This window comes from Myotis myotis, unplaced genomic scaffold (genome assembly GCF_014108235.1).
Source record: "Myotis myotis isolate mMyoMyo1 unplaced genomic scaffold, mMyoMyo1.p scaffold_m19_p_52, whole genome shotgun sequence".
Classification (NCBI taxonomy): Eukaryota; Metazoa; Chordata; class Mammalia; order Chiroptera; family Vespertilionidae; genus Myotis; species Myotis myotis.
In genome coordinates, this window is record NW_023416360.1 from 665002 (window position 1) to 688235 (window position 23234).

Below are 23234 nucleotides of genomic sequence, written 5' to 3' on the forward strand. Positions count from 1 at the left end.
CTTATCCCTCTCCTGGGCCGCAGCCCGGCTGGTCCCCATTCCTCTCTTGTGAGCTCATTTGTGCCCAGCTGGTCCCCATTCCTCTCTCTCGACCTCATTTGTGCTTGGCTGGTCTCCATTCCTCTCTCCCCCCTTGTTGAATGTCTGAGCAGTTCCAGCGCGAGGGCGTGATGACCATTTGCATGTTAGCTCTTTTTTTTTTTTTTTAAATATATTTTATTGATTTTTTACAGAGAGGAAGGGAGGGAGATAGAGAGTTAGAAACATCGATGAGAGAGAAACATCGATCAGCTGCCTCCTGCACATTTCCCACTGGGGAAGTGCCCGCAACCCAGGCACATGCCCCCGACCGGAATCGAACCTGGGACCCTTCAGTCCGCAGGCCGACGCTCTATCCACCGAGCCAAACCGGTTCCGGCTGCATGTTAGCTCTTTATTATATAGGGTTGGTAAAACTATAAGTTTTTCTTTTTAATTGTTATCAAAATGAACCCACAGCATGTCCAGCATGGCTCAGTGGTTGAGCATTGACCTATGAAATCAATAAAAAAATATATATATACTTTAAAATGAACCCACAAAAGCTGAGTGATGTGGCTCAGTTAGTTGAACTTTGTCCCATGCACCAAGAGGTCACTGGTTCGATTCCCCATCAAGGCACATGCCCAGTTTGCAGGCTTGATCCCTAGTAGGGAATGTACCAGAGGTAGTTGATCCATGTTTCTGTCTCCCTCTCCCTTCCTCTCTCTCTCAAATATCAATAAAAATATTTTTTAAAAAGGAACCCACAAGAGTAAATTTTTAGACTTGCACCACTAGGATGATAGAGTAGATGTACTTTTCCCTATTCCTTCAACAAAGTACAGCTATAAACACGCATCATTATAAAAATCAACATGAGAAGACTGTTTGTACTGTCCCAGCCTGTCAATAACCAAGGGTATTGGTAGACCAGCCTTTTGACTCTTACTATGATTAAGACACCCTTCAGCAATAACCATCAGGAAACTGGGAATATGCAGATTTCTGCCTAACAAAACCTAGACATTACACGGCTCACATGGGGCCACACAGTAAGGTTGTGGGGTCTGGGTTATTGGTGAACTTAAAACATAAGCGTGGGGCCCTGGCTGGTTTGGCTCAGTCGATAGAGCGTCGGCCTGCGGACTGAGGGGTCCCAGATTCGGTTCCAGTCAGGGGCATGTGCCTTGGTTGTGGGCACATCCCCAGTGGGAGGTGTGCGGGAGGCGGCTGATCGGTGTTTCTCTCTCATTGATGTTTCTGGCTCTCTGTCCCCCTCCCTTCCTCTCTCTGAAAAATCAATGAAATATATTTTTTTTAAAAAAACATAAGCGTGGGGATGTAAAGCATTGGAAGAGAAAACAAGTAGCTCAAATGTCAGTTATTGAAGTCAACCACGATCCCTAAAACAAAGGAGCCGCAGTGCAGGACCTCAGCCTGGCTCTTTGTCCAGTCAAGTGGCTTAGTGATGTGTGTATTGGACGTAGCTGTCTTTGAAATGGACTCCTAGGCAAACAAAGCTTAAGCTTTGTACTTGCAGTACAAAAAGAAAAACTGCAGCTTACATTTCCAAGACTCTTACAAGGGAAGGGAAGAAGGCACACCAGCCAGGGACCTAGGGACCAAGCAACAAAACAGCACTGTGTTCTCTGGGTTTTCTTTTTGCCTCATATGTATTCCAGACTTGGAGTTGAAGAAGCTGGCAGTCTGGAAATGCCAGTGAGCATGAACAAACACTCCGACAAAATCCTGCTCTCTCTAGATGAAGGACCAAGAGAGCAGAAACCCAGGAAGTCGGAAAACTTTTAGACAACAACTGTTCTCTTCCCGCGAACATAACAGAACATTTGTAGCCTCACTACTTCTCACACGCCAAGTGGGGAGCCTAGACTCCTGCCTCTGCCAAGCTGAGGAGCTCCCAGCCCCACCGCCATGGTGGTGTCAGAGAAGACCAAGTGGGGAGCTTGGACTTCCGTCCTACTCAGGCATGTGTACTAAGGCATCTCTTCCCCAGTGGTAATGAGGCCACATACATCCTAACAAGCTATCATTGAAGGCCATTTGGGGAGCAGCGAGGAGGCCATTCAACTCTTCGTAGCCAGGAGGGCTTATCACTGAATGCCAAGAGAGAAGTCGGAACTCCCTTGTCCCCATACCCCAGCAGTGACAAGGAGTGTCAGTGATAGGAAACCTGGACTTATCCTCTCACTAAGCAGCAGTGAAGCAGTGCCAGCTTTCCCCTGACATTGTGATGTCAGACAAGGTCAGCTGAAATGAATTTAATTAAGAGCCAGCTCATAAAACCAGGTCCAGGTTTTTACTGAAAATTATGCATCATACCAAGAACTGAGAAGATCTTTTTTTTTTTTTTTTTTTGAATAAATACCTTGGTTACCTGAGCCAAGATGGGCGGGAAGAGGAGTCACTTGCCTTTCTGGGCCGTGACTTTCCTGATAGAACTTCAGGTCCTTGCCCTCGGGCACACAGACCTCTGCGTGGCCACACCTGCCTGGTCTGGAGCGATGCAGGCAAGGAGCTCGCCTGCTGGCACAGCTCCTCCAGAAGACTGCTGATTTTGGCATTCTTTTCCCTTCCATCATATTTCTTATGAATTTTCTGTCATCGTTTTTTGTTTAAAAACTCTTCCTCTTCAGGAGTCAACTTGGCCCCCTTCTTGTGGCCCAGGGGCAGTGCCCAGTGGGACTCGTTCCACTGTCGGTACGGTGTGCTGTCAGCGAGCACGATGCAGTTCTGTACTAGGGGCTTGGTGCAGACCAGTTTGTTGCTGGGTGCATTGTAGACAACATCAGTCATCCTTGTTTTGCGTATACCACACTCTGAGCCCCAGGAGAAGTTGTCCACGTCCAGCCTCAAGGCTCATGCTTCTTGTTGCCTCCCAGCTCGGACTGTGTGTCTGCGGCGGGGTCCAATCTTAGTGTGACAGCGAGGAGTCCCAGCTTATGTTTTCGCTTCTTATGGTAGGGCTTTCTCATGCCCCCAGTCTTGCGGCGCTTGTGCCAGTTGTCCTGAGAGATGCCCATGGCTTGGCACCGGCTGGAAAGAGAGAAGAACCAGAAGATCTCAAACTTAATGAAAAAAAGCAATCATTATAAGTGAATGAACATCAAGATAACAGAAATGTTAAAATTATTCCACAATATAAAGCAGCCATAATAAAAATGTTTCCCAGAATAATTACAAACACAATAGGAAAAAATGAAAAGTAGAGTCTCAGCAAAGAAAGGAAAAATCAAATGGAAGTTTTAGAACTTAAAACTATTACTAAAGTACAAAAATTCAGTGGATGAGCTAAACAACAGTTTAAAGGATATGGGAAAGAATCCGTGGACTGGAGGATATAATAATAGAAATCACCCATTCTGATCCACAGAGAGTAAAATAAACATGGTTTAAAAGAAAATGGCCCTAGCCAGTTTGGCTCAGTGGATAAAGCGTCAGCCTGCAGACTGAAGGGTCCTGGGTTCGATTCTGGTCAAGGGCCCATGTGGGCTCAATCCCCAGTAGGGCACATGCAGGAGGAGTTGATCCATGATTCCCTCTCATCATTGATCTTTCTCTCTCTCTCTCTCTCTCTCTCTCTCTCTCTCTCTCTCTCTCTCTTTCTCCCTCTCCCCCCCCCCCCTCCGTTCCTCTCTGAAATTAATGAAAATGTTAAAAAAAAAAAAAAAAATGCAGCCCTGGCCACGTGGCTCAGTTGATTAGTTTTGTCCCGTGCAGCAAAGGGTCCCGGGTTTGATTCCTGGTCAGGGCACTAACCCAGGTTATGGATTCAATCCCCAGTTTGGGTGCCTATGGGGGGCAACAGATCAATGTTTCTCTTTTTCTCCCTTTCTTCTCTTTCTAAGTAAAAATCATCCTCAGGTGAGGATTAAAAATGACATAACACTAAATTTAAAAGGTTTTTTAAAAAGGCATTGGAAGAAAGAGATTCTTTCTGTCTCCAGCTGTGTGCCACTCTGTTCTTCTATAATCCCCACAGGACATGGGAGGAAATGCCACTGAGCTACTTCTGGCTCGTTCCACTTATGTTAAATACACCACACCCAGGACTGCCCACACGCATCCTGAGAGCGCATGGTGTACACGCTCAAAAAGAAAGAAAGGCCAGCTGAACACTCTGTGCCCTTGACTTTACATTCACATTTACCTTTTTCTTCAGATTTACTTATATTTTTGGCTTTTTAGGTGGAGTACTGCTTCTGGAAAATCCTAAAGGTGATAATCAGCTAGACCTCCTAAAGCTGAAGAGTGTTGTTACTAGCATTTTTGGTGTGAAGAATACAGAGCTGGCGCTCTTCCACGGGGAAACAGGTGTGTGGAAAGTGGAAAGCTAGCCATGGCCTTTGACACAGGTGGAGTGTGTGAGTCAGGCCGGCTCTTCAGCAGTGCCTGCCTATGCATATGGCAGCAAGAACACCATCCTTATCAGGAGATGACAGCTCCCCCTACTCTCTCACCTGTTATCCAAGTGCAGGATTCTGAGCTTCACAGACTTCCCTGGGGTGTTTTAACTTTCTTAAACATAGTGTCTGCATCTTGCTAAATCCAGATTCTCGGTAAGATAAGCCTAAATAGAATTTTTAAAAGTTGTAAGTACATTCTCTCCCACTGTCACAGGTTGAAATGTGAGACCAATCCACCAAAAAAGAAAGAAAGCAAAAAGATACATTGAAGTTTTTACCCATAGTACCATGGGCCTTCTTTGCAAATAGGGTCCTTGCAGAGGTGGTTAGATGAGGTGCGGTGAGCCCTATTACGTAGGACTGGTGTCCTTGTGGGAAGACACACAGACCTTGTGTGATGACAGGCCTAGACTGGAATTGTGCAGGTGCAAGCCAAGAAACAGAGAGGATTGCTGGGGGCTTCCAAAGCTGGGAGGAAGGAAAGGGTTCCCCAAAAGGCATCAGAGGGAGCGAGGGCCTACTGACACTTGATCTCAGGCTTCTTGCCTCAAACTCTGAGACAATAAATTTCTGTTGTTTTAAGTCCCCTAACTTACGTTTCTTGGCAATAGATGTAGGAAACTAATAATACTCATTTTATGAACCTGAATGCTTATTTAAGAAACTTTTAAATAGCCTAAAAGAGAACATCTAAATGGGCAGTAACTAAAAGAATACCTGCTGAACCTCAGTAGTAAAAACCACAATGTGGTACTATTACTTGATACCAAATTGGCAAAAACTAGAAAAATTTCACAGCCTTAAATGTCATCAAAGGTGTTGTGTAATAGGAACTCCCATTCCCTGCTGGATTGTAAATGGATAGAACCACCATGGAAAACCATGTGCCGTCCTATCTGTCAGGGGTTGAAAAAGGGAAGCAGAAGTGATGAGAGAGAGAAAGCCAGGAAGTAAAAGTCTGGATGACGGCGGCTAGTTGGAAGATAGGAGAAAAATCTGTGACCTGGATCCACCCAGGGCGTCTGATTAGGGGGGCTGGTCCTGTCCCTGAAGTCTCTGGGATGAGAAGTAGAGGTCAGCAAGGACAGGCTGGAGCTCCTCTGTCAGGCACATCTAACACTGGCAGGCCCTGCAGAAGCACCTTGGCAAGCGAGTTGCTTGTGCACCTGGCCCGGACGTCAGAAGGGCACAGGAGTGTAGGCCGGTTGCTCTCCCCTCTGACCCTATGAGTGGCAGTTCCTGAAAGCTGAGTGGTGCCTGGGCCCCACATTGGCCTTAGGAAACAGTGGCTGTAACTAAAATCCTGTGCACCTTTTCCTAACCCAATCCAGGACAGTCAGAAAGTTCTGGGAAGCTTTTAGCTTAGCTAAGGGAGCAGAGTTAAATCTCCACCGTCCACCCCTTGTGATTCAGGCATCTATACATGGCTCTGTAAACCACATCTGACTTTCAGACAAAACAGTATTTTCCATCTGAAGTTGAGAATGTGAAAATACTGTTTCTGATCCTTGGATGCAAAACCCGTGTATAGAAAGGGCCAACTGTATTTATTGAAAAAGTCTGCAGTCCTACCCATTTTCAAGAGTCGGCTATACAGGGAAAAAACTAAAGGGGAACAAAATAGTTTGCATTTTAGGTTGTGAATATTATGCCATTTATTTTGCACCAATAACATTTCCTACTAATTGCATGTGCTTTTATAGAAAAGGCAGTGTCCTTTCATAAACAAGTAGAAAGTATCACTGTAAAGATACACATATGGTAGTTTAATAAATATGGAAAAGTGAATGACTTCAGGTATATAAACTATCTGTCCCTGAAAGAATGATGTCTTTTACTATTTTTTGTTATTTGTAGAAATACAAAACCAAACCGACTTACTGAGTCTTAGTGGAAAGATGCTGGGTGTGACTGCAGGACCAGCTCCCTCTGTGATTGACAGTCCTGGTACTCTTCTCTGTCGGTATATCAACCTACAGCTCCTGAATGCAGACCCACAAGGTACATGCCTTCCCTAGTTGTAAACATCTTCAGCAGGTGAGTGGTGGGGTGTTGGATGGTAAGGTTTTCTTTAATTTTCAACCTCTGTGACTTGTGTGGATTTTTCACATTGGCTTTAATGTACTAATTTAAAGGAACACACACAGGCTTGTTTCTTTTGCTTTATTTATGTAGAAGTACTCTTATCCATCTGATACGGTAAGGAAATGAGATAAATTGAGTAGGTAAAAGTTACAGCTAAATCTGAAATGTTTAAATGCCAACACATTTTAATTCAGCCTTATTTTTTCTTCTTGGAAAGTGTTTTGAAAACTTAGTTTTTTCCAGTTGTTTGGTGTTCTCATTGTACACATTGGTTACTGAAGCCTTCAGGCTCTTCGTTTTGCATTTGCTGAATACTTCTTTTCCAAGCTGCAGGGCTTTTTATACTGATGGGTTTTCTTTTTCTCCTTCCCCTTTCCCTCTGGGAGATGTTTGAGACTTTTCTGCAAAAGATGTTTGAGACTTTTCTGCAAACTGTACAACTGTCCCACTGGCATCCTACACTCAACAGCTGCCTTTCCAAGCCTGCAGCAGTACCCCCTCCGTTAGGGATGCTGTAGCATGATGGTGTGGACTCTCGGGGTTTAATCCAGTCTGTTCTTCCTTCTGTAGAGTGTTTAATGGGAACAGTGGGCACCCTCCTGCTGGAAAACCCACTTGGGCAGAATGGACTCACCTATGAAGGTCTTCTGTATGAAGCAGCCAAGATGTTTGGCCTTCGCAGCAGGAAGCTAAAGCTGTTTCTGAATGAGACTCAAATGGATGGTGAGATTGTAGAACATGCTAAATTTTTGTTTTATTTTTCTTTTGCATTATTTTCTATATGAACAACTGTAAACCTACTTTTGCCCCATCCTGTATATGCTTCTAGGAAAATTAGCATATTCTGAATTTGCTGATTCTAAATTATTCTCTTCCCCAAGGATTAAAATGATCCCAGTATATCCTAATAAAAGAGAAACATGGTAATTAGCCGTACCTCCGCTACCCTTCCCATTGGCTAATCAGGGTGATATGCAAATTAACTGCCAGCCAAGATGGCGCCCAGCAGCCAGGAAGCTTGAAGCAAGCATGAGGCTTGCTTGCTTCAGTAACGGAGGAAACCAACGTTCCCCGCCTGCCGCTGCCGGCCTCTCAGCTTGCAGTTTGAAACATTGTTACAAATATAGACGCTAAACAAACTCCAGAAACCTGCTTTCAGCCAGCCGGGATCTCAGAGCTGGAGTTGAAACAGTATTTCGATTATAGAACCCAAACAAACCAGATACCTGCTTTCAGCAGCCGAGGCCTAAGAGCTGGAGCCAAGCCTCAGAGCTAAAGCTGGCCCAGAGTAAAAAAAAAGAAAAAAAAAGGAGCGGTTGGGAGCTTCAGTCACCCGCCAGCCTGAAAACAGCCCTCAGCCCCTCACCCAAACTGGCCAGGCCACCCCAGTGGGGACCCCCACCCTGAAGGGTGTGTGACCAGCTGCAAATAGCCATCATCCCCTCACCCAGGTTGGCCAGGGACCCCAGTGGGGACCCCTACCCTGATTCAGGACACCCTTCAGGTCAAACCAGCCGGCCCCCACCCATGCACCAGGCCTCTATTTTTATATAATAAAAGGGTAATATGTAAATTGACCCTAACATCAGAACGACTGGGAATGACTGGTCACTATGACACACACTGACCACCAGGGGGCAGACGCTCAATGCAGGAGCTGCCCCCTGGTGGTCAGTGTGCTCCCACAGGGGGAGCTCTGCTCAGCCACAAGCCAGGCTGACGGCTGCCAGCACAGCAGTGATGGCGGGAGCCTCTCCCACCTGCTCAGCAGCACTAAGGATGTCCGACTGCAGCTTAGGCCTGGTCGCCGCTGGCAAGTGGACATTTCCAGAGGGCTCCTGGGCTGCCACAGGGATGTCTGACTGCCAGCTTAGGCCCGATCCCCTGGGGAGCAGGCCTAAGCCAGCAGGTGGACATCCCCCAAGGGGTCCCAGACTGCAAGAAGGCACAGGCCGGGCTGAGGGACCCCTTGAGTGCACAAATTTTTGTGCACCGGGCCTCTAGTCTTATACAATAAAAGCCTATTATGCTAAGCATCCAGTCATCTGGTCGGCCGTTGAACCAATCAAAGCGTAATATACTAATGATATGCTAAGGCCGCTCAACCGCTTGCTATGACGTGGAGTGACCGCCATTGGTCAGACGCTCCAACCAGTAGGTTAGCTGGCTGCTGGGGTCCGGCTGATCAGGACTGAGTGAGATGGGCCAGATGTGCCCTAAAGCCCTCCCGCTGCCCCTCTCCAGCTAGCCACCCTCCCGCATCCCTCCCCAGCTCCAGTCCTGCACCGGAGGGGTCCTTTGGCCTGACCTGCGCCCTCTCGCAATCTGGGCTGAGGGACACGCCCTCTCCCCCAGCTCCCTCCCCGCGGTGCATGAATTTTGTGCACCCGGCCTCTAGTTGTCAAATAACAGTGGAAAGTTAGAACTGACATGATTGCCTAGCACACTTGCTTTTCAACCTGAAGGACTCCCTTTACCATGTTTAGTGGAAATGAACTCCCTCAACTTCTCTTTTTTGGAGAATGCTTTAATTACTTCTTCTTAATTTTGAAGAACAGTTTTGCCAGATAAAGATTTCATGTTGATAGTTTTTCAGTATTTTAAATATGTTATTCCACTACCTTTGGCTTCCATGTTTTCTGATTGGAAATTGGCTACTCATTAGTATCCCTGTCATGTGGTTTCTCTTTTGTTGCTTTCAAGATTTGGTCACTATTTCGTCAGATGTTCTTTCTACCTTTTCTTCTCCTTCCAAAACTCTCATAATGTATATGTTAGTCCATTTGACTGTATTATTTCAAATGTTCTATTTCAAGATCACTGATTTTTCTGACTGCTCAAATATGTTACTTACTAGTAGCCCCTCTTGTGAATTTATTTCAGTTGTTTTACTTTTCTGCTCCAGAATCTCTCTTTGGTTTCTTTTATACTTTCTCTATTGATATTCTTAATTTGTTGATACATTGCTTTCTTGGATTTCTTTAATTATTTGTGGCTTCCATTGGCCTTTTCATTGGTTTGTGGTTTTCCCTTTAAGAGAGTTACTATAGAGTGTAAGTTCAAATATTTGCGCTTTCTAAAGGACAGATTCTGTCTATTTAGCTTTTCCTCTGACTGTGCCATAACTTTCCTGCTTCTTTGTATGCCTTGTGATATTTTTGATGTTGAAAATTGGACATTTGAATATTAGGCTCTCCCCCTCCCCAGGGTGTGTGCTATTTCTGATTTTTTTTTTAATTGATTTCAGGTAGAAGAAGGGGGAGGAAGAGAAGGATCAAAACATCAGTGATGAGAGAGAATCTTTGATTGGCTGCCTCCTGCACACCCCTTACTGGGGATCGAGCCCACAACCAGGCATGTGCCCTTGACCAGAGTTGAACCTGAGACCCTTCAGTCCACAGGCCGACGCTCTATTCACTGAGCCAAACTGGCTAGGGCTATTTCTGATTTTTGAAAGCTGTGATTGTTCATTTGTTTTATGGCGAAGACCATATTCCTTGTTGTGTGTAGTCATTGCAGTCTCTGTTCCGTTAGCTTGTTTTCAGCTACTGTTTAACAGATTATCTTGACCCCCAGGAGCTAAAAGCATAACAACAAAATACCCACCTCTCTTAGTCTTTGGAGATTGGCTTGTGATGGGCCACTCATTCAGCACAACCAAACTATTTACAGCTCTGCCTCCGCCTTTACCTTCTGTTTGCACTCAGCCTAAAGAGCAGCCAGATTTAGCCAGAAAAGCCTTTTACCTTTTTCAGAATTGAAAGCTTTGGGTCTTCTCAGGTGTTTTCTTGTCTATACATCCAGGCCTGGACATGCATGTAGCTTTCTAAAATTACTCAGGATGCACGGGCAATTGTTAAAGCCCCAATTATCCAAAGAATCTCTCTCCTACTTTTCCTCCCAGGCCTTAGACAGCCTATGTATGTTTCAGTGATAATCTTTTATTCCACACAGCTGTGGGGTTTTTGTTTGCCTTATAATGTTTTTAAGCAATACCTACCACTTTCCACCCTGACCGAGTTCCAAGTTAGGCAAAACAGAGACAAGTACTTTATGTAAGCCCTTCAGAGAGGTTAGAACAAACACAGTATTTTTGCTCTGTCTCTCCTAGAAATAGGTGCCAGGGTCCCACACTGGGCACATGGACTGCTGTCATCAAGCCCGTCACCAAGACAGCAGGTGACGGCACACACGCTGTTATCTTTGGCCTCATTTTCACTATTTTTTTTCTCTAAATACTGTCTTTCGTATAATATTAGTATTTTGGTAAATAGAAGGATCATGTAATGCACACAGTTTTAAACACTCACTGATGCCTTCTTGCTTGTTCCACTAGATTCTAAATATCATCTCCAGATCCTGGAGTTACTATCTGTTAAGGAGGCAGCTTTGAGAGTATTTTTACATTCAGGATTCCTGCTTGGACAAGAGCCATTTTTAGAGAAAGTTGATTTCTTCTTTGAATTCAGATCTGGGTAGAAGCAAAATGCAGCAGAGTAGGCAAAGAGCTTTTTAAACTTTTGTCAATCTGAGTTTTTATATATTCGGTATTAATTGCATTTGTGTTATACTTTGGATACTGGAATTTTTTATCTTTGGGCATATTGGGTTCTATATTTTTTGACATGAGCCCTTCAGTTTTAGACAAGTTCCTGTTATCAGTGTGGTTCAACAAAACCAGTTCTTGTTTTCTGGCATTTCCTAGGTTTACCATGTACTCTTATTCCCCCAGACCTGGAAATAGCTTTTCTTCCCATTACTGAAAGTTAATATTTAGAAACCACAAATCTGGCCCACTGGCTTGGTTTTGTTCTAGGCCTTTTCTGTGTATCTAGGAAATGCCTGTGGTGTGATATGGAGGGAGGGGTATGAGGACAATAGGGGCAATGCCCAGCATTACTTCGGTGGAGGCACAGTCCTTCATAAGTTAAACAAAGAATGAGCTCTCAGCTATAAGCAGTCGGGTCCAACTACAAACGTGGAGAGAGGGCTTCATACAGGGCCTCTGTCACTTCTGGCACCAACTACAACCTCTCAGGTTTGACAGTATGTTAGCAGGTTTCACAGAATTCACTGGAAGCGTTTGCATTCATGACTACATTTACTGCAGGGAAAGGAATAATGTGTAGGGCCAAATAGGAGAGCTGTGCAGGCGCAGAGCTTCAGCTGTCCTCTCCCAGGAGCATAGACGGGGTTTCCTTCTCCTGACCCTGGTGCATGCCAGTGTGCAGTGGACTCCCACACAGGGAAGCTCACCCTTGGTGCCTTGCTTTGTATTGAGGCTTTATTACATAGGCATGATTGAGTCATTGCCCACATGGTTGAACTTACTTTTACCTTGAATTATATGGTTGATCTTTCTGGTGTGGCTTCCTCCCCCCTGAGTCAGCTATCTCCCTTGCATAAATTATCAGGTGTGATGAAAGGTCAGACCTCTCTTGGGGTGAGGCCAAATTTATTGCTTACTCAGGTAGCTGACATTTTTATGGTATGTAGAATAGAAAGAAAATTTATTTATTTTTAATCTCTTTTTGCTCTAGAAATTACAGAAGAAATTCCCCTGAAGACTTTAAACACGAAGACTGTGTATGTTTCTGTATTTCCAACAACGGCTGACTTCTAACTTTCTGTTATCAGTGTGGTTCAGTCAACCTTTCCCTACACACACACACACATTCATGTATTGAAAATAATCCTTTCAGGTGCATTTGGTCTAAATGTGCTGCTTTTGGTCTAAATGTGACGTGGCATTGGTTCATCAAGTAGCTTAAAACCTCACAGCAATATTCACATTTAACCTTAAGCACCTATGTAGTCATGTTGGGAGAAGATTTGAATGTTACCTCAGCACTAGAGTTTATTTCTGTACTTGAATTCCTTAAGTATAGAGGGAGAAAGTTATTAAAGTGGCATAATGTTTATCCTTTTATGGTCTTTTAAAACCTTGAGGAAATGGATAATTATCTGGATTTCCTTGGATAATTTGATGGAATATGTTGTTCCATTAAAGCAAGAAAAATAACCAAGCTTTCTCAGATAATAAATATGTTAAAAGTAATTCATTCTCCCATTGTTTATTGAAACTTGAAATGTATAATCTTCAAAAAACACAAAAACTTAATAGTGACTTCTGTATTAAGACAGTGGGCTAAGTTGGTTAGAGCATCATCCCAGTATGCCAAGGTTGCAAGTTTGATCCCCCATCAGGGCACATAAAAGAATCAACCAATGAATTCATAAATGAGTGGGACAACAAGTCTCTCCCCCCTCCCTCCCTCCCTCTCTTTAAAAGTCTTTTTTAAAAGATTTTTTTTTTAAATAATGTACTAAATAAATATCTCATTTTACTTCTTCCCAAAACCCTATGTTTACAGATGCCCAAACAGAATTAGATGTGTAAGATTTATTGGGGGAAACATACATAAGGGATAAAGGGGGACGGGATAAAACATAGGCAGAAGAACCCTTCAGGCTACAATTTAGATTTGACACCATGAAAATTTAAGAAAGAAGGAAGATTGATTAGAGAAAGTTGAGACTGCATTGCAACTCTCAGAAAACCTTGATCAGGCTAATCAAGAGTCTCTAGGCAAGGATTCCAAAATAAAGAGTCCATATTTGGGTAGCTGTTCTCCCCCTGTCCGCCTTATCTACGGGTTTGTTTATGGTCTCAGTTATACAGTCAACTGTGGTTCAAAAATAATTCATAACATTTTTGTTTGTTTTTAAAATATATTTTTATTGAATTAAGGGTGAGGGAAACATTGATCAACTGCCTTCTGCATGCTCCCTACTGGGGACTGAGTCTACAACCTGTAATCCAAGCAGTGGCCTCGCAGTGTGTGATGATGCACAAACATGAGGCTGAGCCACACTGACCAGGGCCATCGGTTCAAATTCAATCTTGCTATCTGCAACACCATGGATGGACCTACCGCGTACTGTGCTAAATGAAATCAGAGCAAGACGGGTATCATATGATTTCACTTGTATATGGAATCTAAAGTAATCAGAAATAGAACATTTTGATGGTTGGGGTGGGTTAGAAAGTATAAATTGGTAGTTATAGGAGTGTCACAGAATGTAAAGCACAGCATAGGGAACACACAGTCAGTAATGTGGTAACTGGTGCCAGACGGGCACTAGACTTAGGGGGATCACTTTTCAGCTTACAGAAATGTCTAATCACTGTGTTGTACACCTGAAACTAATATAATATTGTATGTCAGCTGTAATTGAAAATAAAAATTATTTTTTTAAAAATCAGTTTTAAATTGCACACAGTCTGAGTAGGTGATGAATCTTGAGCTGTTCTCCTCCATCCTTTCTGGTCTGTGAATCATCCCTTCGTTCAGAATATCCATCCATGTGTTAGACACTGCCTGCCCATTAGAGGCCAAAAACTAGTGGCACAATATTTTGTAAGTAAGGGGGGGGGGGGGGGACAAAACTGTGAACTATAAATTCCCTGTACTTCAGTTATTAAAGAGTAAAAAAAGATACTTTCAGACAATTGGAACTAAAATTATTTGTCACTGGAAGACCTGTTAAAAATTGGCTAGAGGAAGTTACTGAAATAGAAAAGGAAAAAACCTTGAAATACCAACAGAAAGAGCAGAAATATGGTAAATACAATGAATTATCCTTTTCTTAATGAGATAACATCTGATATTCCAATCAATGATACTTAAAAGTGTGGACTTAGCCCTGGTGAGTGTGGTTGGGCATTGGCCTGTGCACTGAAAGGTTGCTGGTTGTTGAGCCCAGTGACCTAGGCAGGGATAAAGGACAGAGGTGTGGCCAGTTTTTTGACAATCAGCATTCCAAACAGAGAAAGCCATGGAGCCTGACTACCTCTCCTCACCCTCCCAGAGCCATCAGCAGGCCCCAGAAGAAGCTATAGCAGTGAGGGTTGGCGCATTATCTGAAATTTTTTCCCTGAGTGACAGGCACAATGTGACTAATCCCAGGGTAGGGTGGAGACATGGAGGTGATGCCACAGATGTCTGCCAGTCAACCTTACTGGGAAAGCAAAGCAACAAAGGAAGTGACCAAATTCTCCCAGCTCACCCCACACCAACAGATGACAGCTTCTCTGTTGGCACCGTCTGGCTGAAGTGGGCAGCACTGGTATTTCACGGATTTGGAACCCCAGTGGCCACTACATTCCCCTGGGGGATTTGTTTTCTGAGACCAAGATGACCAGAGCACAGAGGAGACACATACCTTCTATTGGGACACAGGTGATTTTCCACCCGCACATACATCTGAAATGCCAGAGGTGCTAGAGACTTAAAGATCTTGCTTCAGCACCACCACCTGTAAAGCAATAAGAAGACTTTTTATCTATTAGAGGAGTGCCATTTATACATAGATATCTAGAGAGAGGAGGAATCCATCAAATACCATGAGCAACCAAGATGACATGGCAGCCCAGGAACAAAATAAAAATTATCCCAAAAATAAAATCATGGAAATAGGTGATTTAAGTCAGCGGTCGCCAACCTTTCGGACCTCACAGATCACCGGTTGGTGACCACTGATTTAAATGACAGAGAATTCAAGATTTCAGTTCTCAGAAACAAGATACAAGAAAACAGGCAGTTATGAACTCAAAGTCAATGAACTAAATTAGTACTTTGCCAAACATTACAACTTTTAAAAAGAACCAAACAAATCTTGGAGATGAAGGATTCAATAAAAGAGAAAAGTGAACTAGTAGGCATAGGAAATAGAGCTTATCAAACAGTTGAGAACTTCCCAAACCTATGGAAAGAGCTAGGTCCTTGAATCCAAGAAACAAACAGAACACCTAGTTACCTCAGTCCAAAAGGCCTTCTCCAAGGCACATTGTCTCTGGCATCTAAGCCCTAAGCTGCTCCCCCACCCCACCCCAGCAGAGAGCACCAGAACTGAGAAAGGTGCCCACATTACCTCTGGCTGTGAAAAGGAGCAAGGCTGCTGTCTGCCGGGGAGGGACGGCTGGAAATTCAGGCACCCTCTTAAAGAGCCAACACACAAATCCTGTGTGCAGCCACTTATCTTGGGCTCTGGCAGAGGGAGGGCAGAGTGGACTGGAGCTGTGTGAGTAGAAGCAAGGGTTAGGGGCTTTGAGGTTAGAGCTCAGAAGCAGACACCCTGGTTTCCTCACTCTGTGGAGGTCATCTTTCTCAGGCAAAAACTGTCATCCATTCAGTTTTTGCATGGGGTAAGGATTAGCAAATCAGATCCAGCAATATATTAAAAAATTACACACCATGACCAAGTGGTATTTATTCCATGGATGCAAGGTTGGTACAATATTTGCAAATCAACAAATGTGATACATCACAAAGAAATTTAAAGACAAAAAGCACATGGTCATATCAATAAATGCAGAAAAAGCATTTGACAAAATACACCACTTGTTTTTGATAACTCTCAGCAAAGTGGGAAGAGAGGATATCTCAATGTGATAAAGGCCATATGTGACAAACCTATAGCGAACATCATACCCAATGGGCAAAACTAAAACCATTTCACCCAAGAACAGGAACACGACAGGAATATTTGCTTTCACCACTCTTATTCAACCTAGTCCTGGAAGTCCTGGTCACAGCAATCAGACAAGAAGAAGAAATAAAAGGCATCCAAATTTGAAAGGAGGAAGTAAAACTGTCATTATTAGCAGATGACATGATATTTCACATAGAAAACCCTACAGACTCCACCAAAAAATTACTAGATTTCAATAATGTAGCAGGATAACAAATTAACACCTAGAAATGAATGGCTTTTTTTCATAATATATTTTTATTAATTTCAGAGAGGGAGAGATAGAAGAATCAATGATGAGGGAGAATCATTGATTGGCTGCCTCTTGCATGGCCCCTACTGGTGATAAAGCCCACAACCTGGGCATGTGCCCTGACTGGGAATTGAACCATGACCTCCTGGTTTGTAGGTCAACACTCAACCACTGAGCCACACTGGACAGGCATCAGTAGCTTTTTTTATACATCAATAATTAATTCTTAGAGAAACTAAAACAATCCCATTTACCATTGCAACAAAAAAATTAAGATACTAACAATAAACCAAGGAAGCAAAAGACTTGTACTTGGAAAGATACAGGACATTGAAAAAAAGTGATAGAGGAAGATACAAACAAGTGGAAGAGTATTCCATATTCATGGGTTGGCAGAATTAGCATCATTAAAATGTCCATACTACCCAAGGCAATCTACAGATTCAATGCAATCCCTATTAAAATACTGCATATTTCACAGATCTAGAACAAACACTCCAAAAATTTATATGGTACCAAAAAGACCCTGAATATCCACAGCAATCTTGAGAAAGAACAAAATTGGAGGAATCACAATACCAGATACAAGTTATACTAAAAAGCCACTGTAATCAAAACAGCCTGGTACTGGCACAAGAACAGGCATATAGGTTAAAGAAGCAGAACAGAGACCCCAAGCCATTAGGCTTGATTAATATTTGACAAAGGAGGCAAGAGCATACAATGGAGTCAAGACAGTCTCTTCAATAAATGGTGTTGGGAAAATTGGACAGGTACATGCCAAAAAAATGAAATTAGGCCACCAACTTACACCACATACAAGAATAAACTCAAAATGGATAAAAGACTTAAATGTATGCAATGAAACCATAAAAATCCTACAAAAAAGCCATAGGCAGCAAAATCTCAAGACATCTCTCGTAGCAATGTGGTTATGGATACATCTCCAAGGGCAAAGGAAACTAAGGAGAAAATAAACAGATGGGACCACATCAAAATAAAAAGCTGCACAGAAAAAGAAACCAACAAAATGAAAAGGGAGCCCACTGTGTGGGAGAACATTTTTGGCGATGATACATCTGATAAAGGGTTAATATCCAAAATATATAAGGATCTCACCCAACTTAACAAAAGGAAGCCACACAATTTAATTTAAAAATGGGCAAAGGACCTAAATAGACACTTCTCCTTAGTGGACCTAAAGATGACCAAAGGACAGATGAAAAAATGCTCAAAGTCACTAATCATCAGAGAGATGCAAATTAAAACAACAATGAGGTATCACCTCACACCTGTCAGAATGGCTACTATCAACAAAGGGGGTGTGCATGAGGCAGACGGTCAATGATTCTCTCTCATCATGACTCTATCTCTCTCTCTCCCTTCCTCTCTGAAATCAATACAAAAATATATATATTAAAAAGTCAACCATATGCTGTCTTCCGATGACACATCTAAGCTGCAAAGACATATATGGACTCAAAGTGAAAGGGTGGAAAATGATTCTCCAAGAAAATATCCATAGAAAAGCAGGTGCAGCCATATGTATATCTAACAAAATAGTAAAGAGAGCAAAGTTAACAAGAGACAAAGATGGACATTTTATAATGATAAAAGGAAAACTACATCAAGAAGATATAACACGCCCTGACCTGTTTGGCTCAGTGGATAGAGTGTCGGCCTGCAGACTGAAGGGTCCTGGGTTCGATTCTGGTCAAGGGCATGTACCTTGCTTGTGGGCACATCCCTGTTGGGGGTGTGCAGGAGGCAGCTGATCGATGTTCCTCTCTCATCGATGTTTCTAACTCTCTGTCCTTCTCCCTTCCTCTCTGTAAAAAATCAATAAAAAAATATATTTAAAATAGCAATGAGAATTTAAAAAAAAAAGAAGATATAACACTTCTCAATATATATGCACCCAATCATGGAAAACCAAAATATAAATAGCAATTGCTAACAGAAGTAAAGAGAAAAAACAGACAAAAATAATCATAGTATGGTACCTAAATATTCTATTGACAGATTTAGATGAATCATTGAAACAGAAAATCAATAAAGAAATATTGGCCTTGAGAAACCAAGATGGCGGCATAGGTTAACGCCGGAGATTGCTGCCTCGAACAACCACTTCAGAGATATAACTAAAGGACAGAACGGACATCATCCAGAACCACAGGAAGGCTGGCTGAGTGGAAATTCTACAACTAGGAGGAAAGAGAATATCATACCCAGACTCAGAGGAGGCACAGTGCTGAAGTGAAATACTCAGGTGTGGAGTGCGCACGACCGGGCTGGCGGCGGAGGGCGCGGTTGTTGTTTTCAATCGGGAGGGAGTTTCAGACTCTGAGCTCCAGATCCGGGCGAGTCTCTGGGGACCCAGACTCAAAAGGGAGAAGCGGGACTGTCTGGCTTTGGTCGGAACTTGAAGGCAGCTTTCTCTCCGAGGTTTGCAGCAGTTGCTGGGACTCTGAGAGGCAGAGCCCCTAGGGACGGAACTGAGAGCAGCCATAACTGCTTGTTCCGCCCGCCCTGTTGATCCCCTGGGACCCGCCCCGCCCAAGCCCTGCACAGAGCCAATTGCCGGATAGCCTCAGGCAAAGGCTAGATTAGCACCGCCCTAGAGATCCAGCACAGAAGCTCTCCCACTGCAGACACAGCTGACTCTCATAGCCAGTTAGCCTGGAGGTCAAATCACCCCTGGTATTACCGACAACAATCAAGGCTTAACTACAAGACTGCACACAAGACCACTAGGGGGTGCACCAAGAAAAGATATAAAAATGCGGAGACAAAGACACAGGACGCAAATGTCAGAAATGGAAGATATAGAGCTCAAAACCACACTTTTAAGGTCTCTCAAGAACTGTCTAGAAGCTGCCAATAAACTTAGTAAGGCCCTCGAAAAGATTGGTGAGACCGCCAATAAATGTAGTGAGATCCTCAAGAAATCTAATGAGACCCTCGATGTTGTGATAAAGAACCAACTAGAAATTAAGCATACACTGACTGAAATAAAGAATAATATACAGACACCCAACAGCAGACAAGAGGAGTGCAAGAATCAAGTCAAAGATTCAAAATGCGAAGAAGCAAAAAACACCCAACTGGAAAAGCAAAATGAAAAAAGAATCCGAAAATACGAAGACAGTGTAAGGAGCCTCTGGGACAGCTTCAAGCATACCAACATCAGAATTATAGGGGTGCCAGAAGATGAGAGAGACCAAGATATTGAAAACCTATTTGAAGAAATAATGACAGAAAACTTCCCCCACCTGGTGAAAGAAATAGACTTACAGGTCCAGGAAGTGCAGAGAACCCCAAACAAAAGGAATCCAAAGAGGACCACACCAAGACACATCATAATTAAAATGCCAAGAGCAAAAGACAAAGAGAGAATCTTAAAAGCAGCAAGAGAAAGAAACCCAGTTACCTACAAGGGAGTACCCATACGACTGTCAGCTGATTTCTCAACAGAAACTTTGCAGGCCAGAAGGGAATGGCAAGAAATATTCAAAGTGATGAATACCAGGAACCTACAACCAAGATTACTTTATCCAGCAAAGCTATCATTCAGAACTGAAGGTCAGATAAAGAGCTTCACAGATAAGGAAAAGCTAAAGGAGTTCATCACCACCAAACCAGGATTATATGAAATGCTGAAAGGTATCCTTTAAGAAGAGGAAGAAGAAGAAAAATGTAAAGATACAAATTATGAACAACAAATATGCATCTATCAACAAGTGAATCTAAGAATCAAGTGAATAAATAATCTGGTGATCATAATAGAATCAGGGACATAGAAAGGGAATGGACTGACTATTCTTGGGGGGGAAAGGGGTGTGGGAGATACAGAAAGAGACTGGACAAAAATCGTGCACCTATGGATGAGGACAGTGGGTGGGGAGTGAGGGTGGAGGGTGGGGCGGGAACTGGGAGGAGGGGAGTTATGGGGGGAAAAAAGAGGAACAAATGTAATAATCTGAACAATAAAGATTTAATTTAAAAAAAAAAAGAAGAAAGACAGAAAAAAAAAAAAGAAATAAATATTGACCTTAAATGACACATTAGACCAAACAGACATTATTGACATCCCAGAATATCAGATGGTATAGACTTCTCCAGTGCACATGGAACATTTTCAAGAAAAGACCATATGTTGGGACTCAAAACTAATCTCCACAAATTTAAGAAGATTAAAATTACATCAAGTATATTCTCCAACCACAGTGCTTTAAAATTTGAACTCAAAAATAATAAAATACATATATAACACAACTACTAAAAAATGACTGGGTCAAAGGAGAAATAAAAGGTGAGATCAAAGATATGTAGAGACTAATGAGAATGAGACTATGATGTATCAAAACCCCTGGGACGCAGCAAAAGCAGTCATGAGAGGGAAGGTCATAGCATTACAAACCCATCTGGAAAAATCTCAAGTAAATAATCTAACATTATATCTTGAACTTTAAAAAAAAGAAAAGCATTAGAAGAAAGGAAATAATAAATGTTAGAGCTGAATTGAATTAACTAGAGAACAAAAATATACAAAAAAATACTACAGTCTTTTTTAAAAAAATTAAATTGACAAAATCAGAAACAAAAGAGAAGCCACCATAGACATCACAGAAATACAAAGCGTCATACTAGAATGCCAGGAAAGATCATACGTCATCAAATCCCACCTAGAATATGCCAGCAAATTTCAATGAGAATATATGACACCTAGAAGAAGTGGATAAGTTCCTAGAAATATATAACCTTTCTAGACTGAATCATGAAGAACTGGAAAATCTAAATAGATCAATCAACAATGAAGAATGGAGTGAATTCTACTAAACATTCAAAAAATTTGGTACTTAACCTTATCAAACTTTTACAGAAAATCAAAGAAGAGAGAATACTTTCTAATACATTTTATGAGGCCAACATAACCCTAGCATCATAGGCACAGTTTCTCAGACTGTTAATGGAAATCGGGTTGGCTATTGTTAGAGTTTGGCTGGTGATGTGGGTTGTGAAAGAATTCACAGCTGGAGAAGAGATAGATGCAGAGAGAAGGAGCTTATTTTACTTTCTGGAAGAGAAAGGACTAATGAATACAAGGGCAAGAAAAAAAAAAGCAGCTTCTCCTTTTAAAGGGTGAGGAAGGGGGATTTGGGCTAAAGTTGAGTTTGTTTTTCAGGAGACAGTCCAGGCAGATGTCCTAGGGAGGTGTCTTGTCAGTATTTTTCCAAAGCCTATAAAACGTGCTTAGAGCAAAAATTATGAAGAATCTAAAGAGGCTTGTTTGAAGGTTTGGGGTAGAGGGTAACTAGAGACTCCTTGGTGCAAATTACCCCGGAGTTGTAAAAACAGCAGGAAGGTGGTGGGTGTAAGAATGTAGCATTGAAAGTAGCTTATTGAACCCTTTGAATCAGAGGAGCTAACAATCATGGGGTTTAATTGCCAGGGACGTCTCATACCTTATGGAAGATTACAGTCAGGAAAAAGAGGCCTTGTTCTTGTCCTAACAGCTGTATCTATCAGCATGCTGAAAACACTTCAATCCAGTAATCCTGCAGCCAGCACCAGCCCCAACATCCACTTGCTCCCTGACCATGTATGTGAAGTTCACTGCTTGAAAGTGCCAACAGTGTACACCATTGAGTGTGCCTTCTGCAGACACTAGTTATTTAATTTTGTGGTAAAAAATTGTTTCCAATAAAGAACAATTACACAAATTGACAATGGTTAAAGCTGGGTGATTATGCCTGGAAGTTCCTGTTATTGTTGCACTTGTTTCAAATATTTTATTGCAAAGATCAAGAGCAGTCATGTCTCAGCATTCTCTGCCCTTTCCAAGAATTGGTGCAAAATGCAATCAGATTTTATTTTGAAAGGTAAACTTAGTTTCATTATCTCCAGTTGATTTTTTAAAATCATGTCTCAAAAGACATTTTCCCTCATAATTTCCTAGGTTTTTTATTTTTTATATATTTTTACTCTTCATGCTTATTGAGGACATGCTTATTGATTTTAGAAAGAGGGATCGAAGAGAGAGAGAGAGGAGAGAGAGAGAGGGAGGGAGAGAGAGAGAGAGAGAGAGAGAGAGAGAGAGAGAGAGAGAGAGAGAGAGAGAGAGAAAGAAACATGGATCCACTGACTCGGCACAACGAAAGGTTGTAGTTTGAATCCAAGGATCCAAGGCGGGGGGTGTATGGGAGGATGCTCCAACCAACTGAATCGCCTGGCCAAGACAATTTCCTAGATTTTGATCTTTCCCTTGAGTGAATGTTCTCTAAACACTATTTTTGTACCACTTACTACCTCATCTCAAGGCCTCCTGTTTTGTGTGTGTGTGTTTCATTGCATGGAATTGCAAAAACTTCCTGCAATCTATTGGCAAGCATTGTATGGTAGTTGTGGACATGTAAACACAAAGCCTCACTCACTCACCTGGGCCTGGGTCATGCTCTGCAATCTGAAAGGATGGTAGGCATCCTGGCCTCACTGTCCTGGACTATGGACGCAGGAGTCTTCCTGAGTTCATCTTCTTTTTTTTTAATATATTTTATTGATTTTTTACAGAGAGGAAGGGAGAGGATAGAGAGTTAGAAACATCAATGAAAGAGAAACATCGATCAGCTGCCTCCTGCACACCCCCTACTGGGGATGTGCCTGCAACCAAGGTACGTGCCCTTAACCAGAATCGAACCTGGGACCCTTCAGTCTGCCGGCCGACGCTCTATCCGCTGAGCCAAACCGGTCAGGGCTCTTCCTGAGTTCTTGGTCTGGATCATATCAGATTCTCTCCAGTGGTCCTCGAGACGAATTTGAGATCCTGGGACTCTAAGAAGAGGCCTCCCAAGGCTCTGCAGGAACAGAGGCAGAGCAGAGACAGGGAGGCAAGGAGGCAGCAGGTCACTGCCCAGGAA

General features: G+C 42.7%; 1 protein-coding gene and 1 pseudogene across 7 annotated transcripts in view; one reads left to right on the forward strand and one right to left on the reverse strand.

Moving 5' to 3' along the window:
* Positions 1-13809, forward strand: part of IARS1 (isoleucyl-tRNA synthetase 1) — a 99093-nt gene extending 85284 nt beyond the window's left edge. For 3 of the 7 annotated variants that reach the window (XM_036311191.1, XM_036311189.1, XM_036311194.1), the window contains 4 exons: positions 4228-4353; positions 6303-6446; positions 7101-7253; positions 12071-13809. In XM_036311191.1, the coding sequence (XP_036167084.1) occupies positions 4228-4353; positions 6303-6446; positions 7101-7253; positions 12071-12153 (506 nt within the window). In that variant the 3' untranslated portion in view covers positions 12154-13809. Of the gene's footprint in view, positions 1-4227; positions 4354-6302; positions 6483-7100; positions 7254-9777; positions 9885-12070 lie in introns of those variants that run through there. The other 4 variants (XM_036311193.1, XM_036311196.1, XM_036311190.1 and 1 more) reach the window with 3 other exon arrangements.
* Positions 2444-3062, reverse strand: LOC118657335 (annotated as a pseudogene).
* Positions 13810-23234: the final 9425 nt, after the last annotated feature.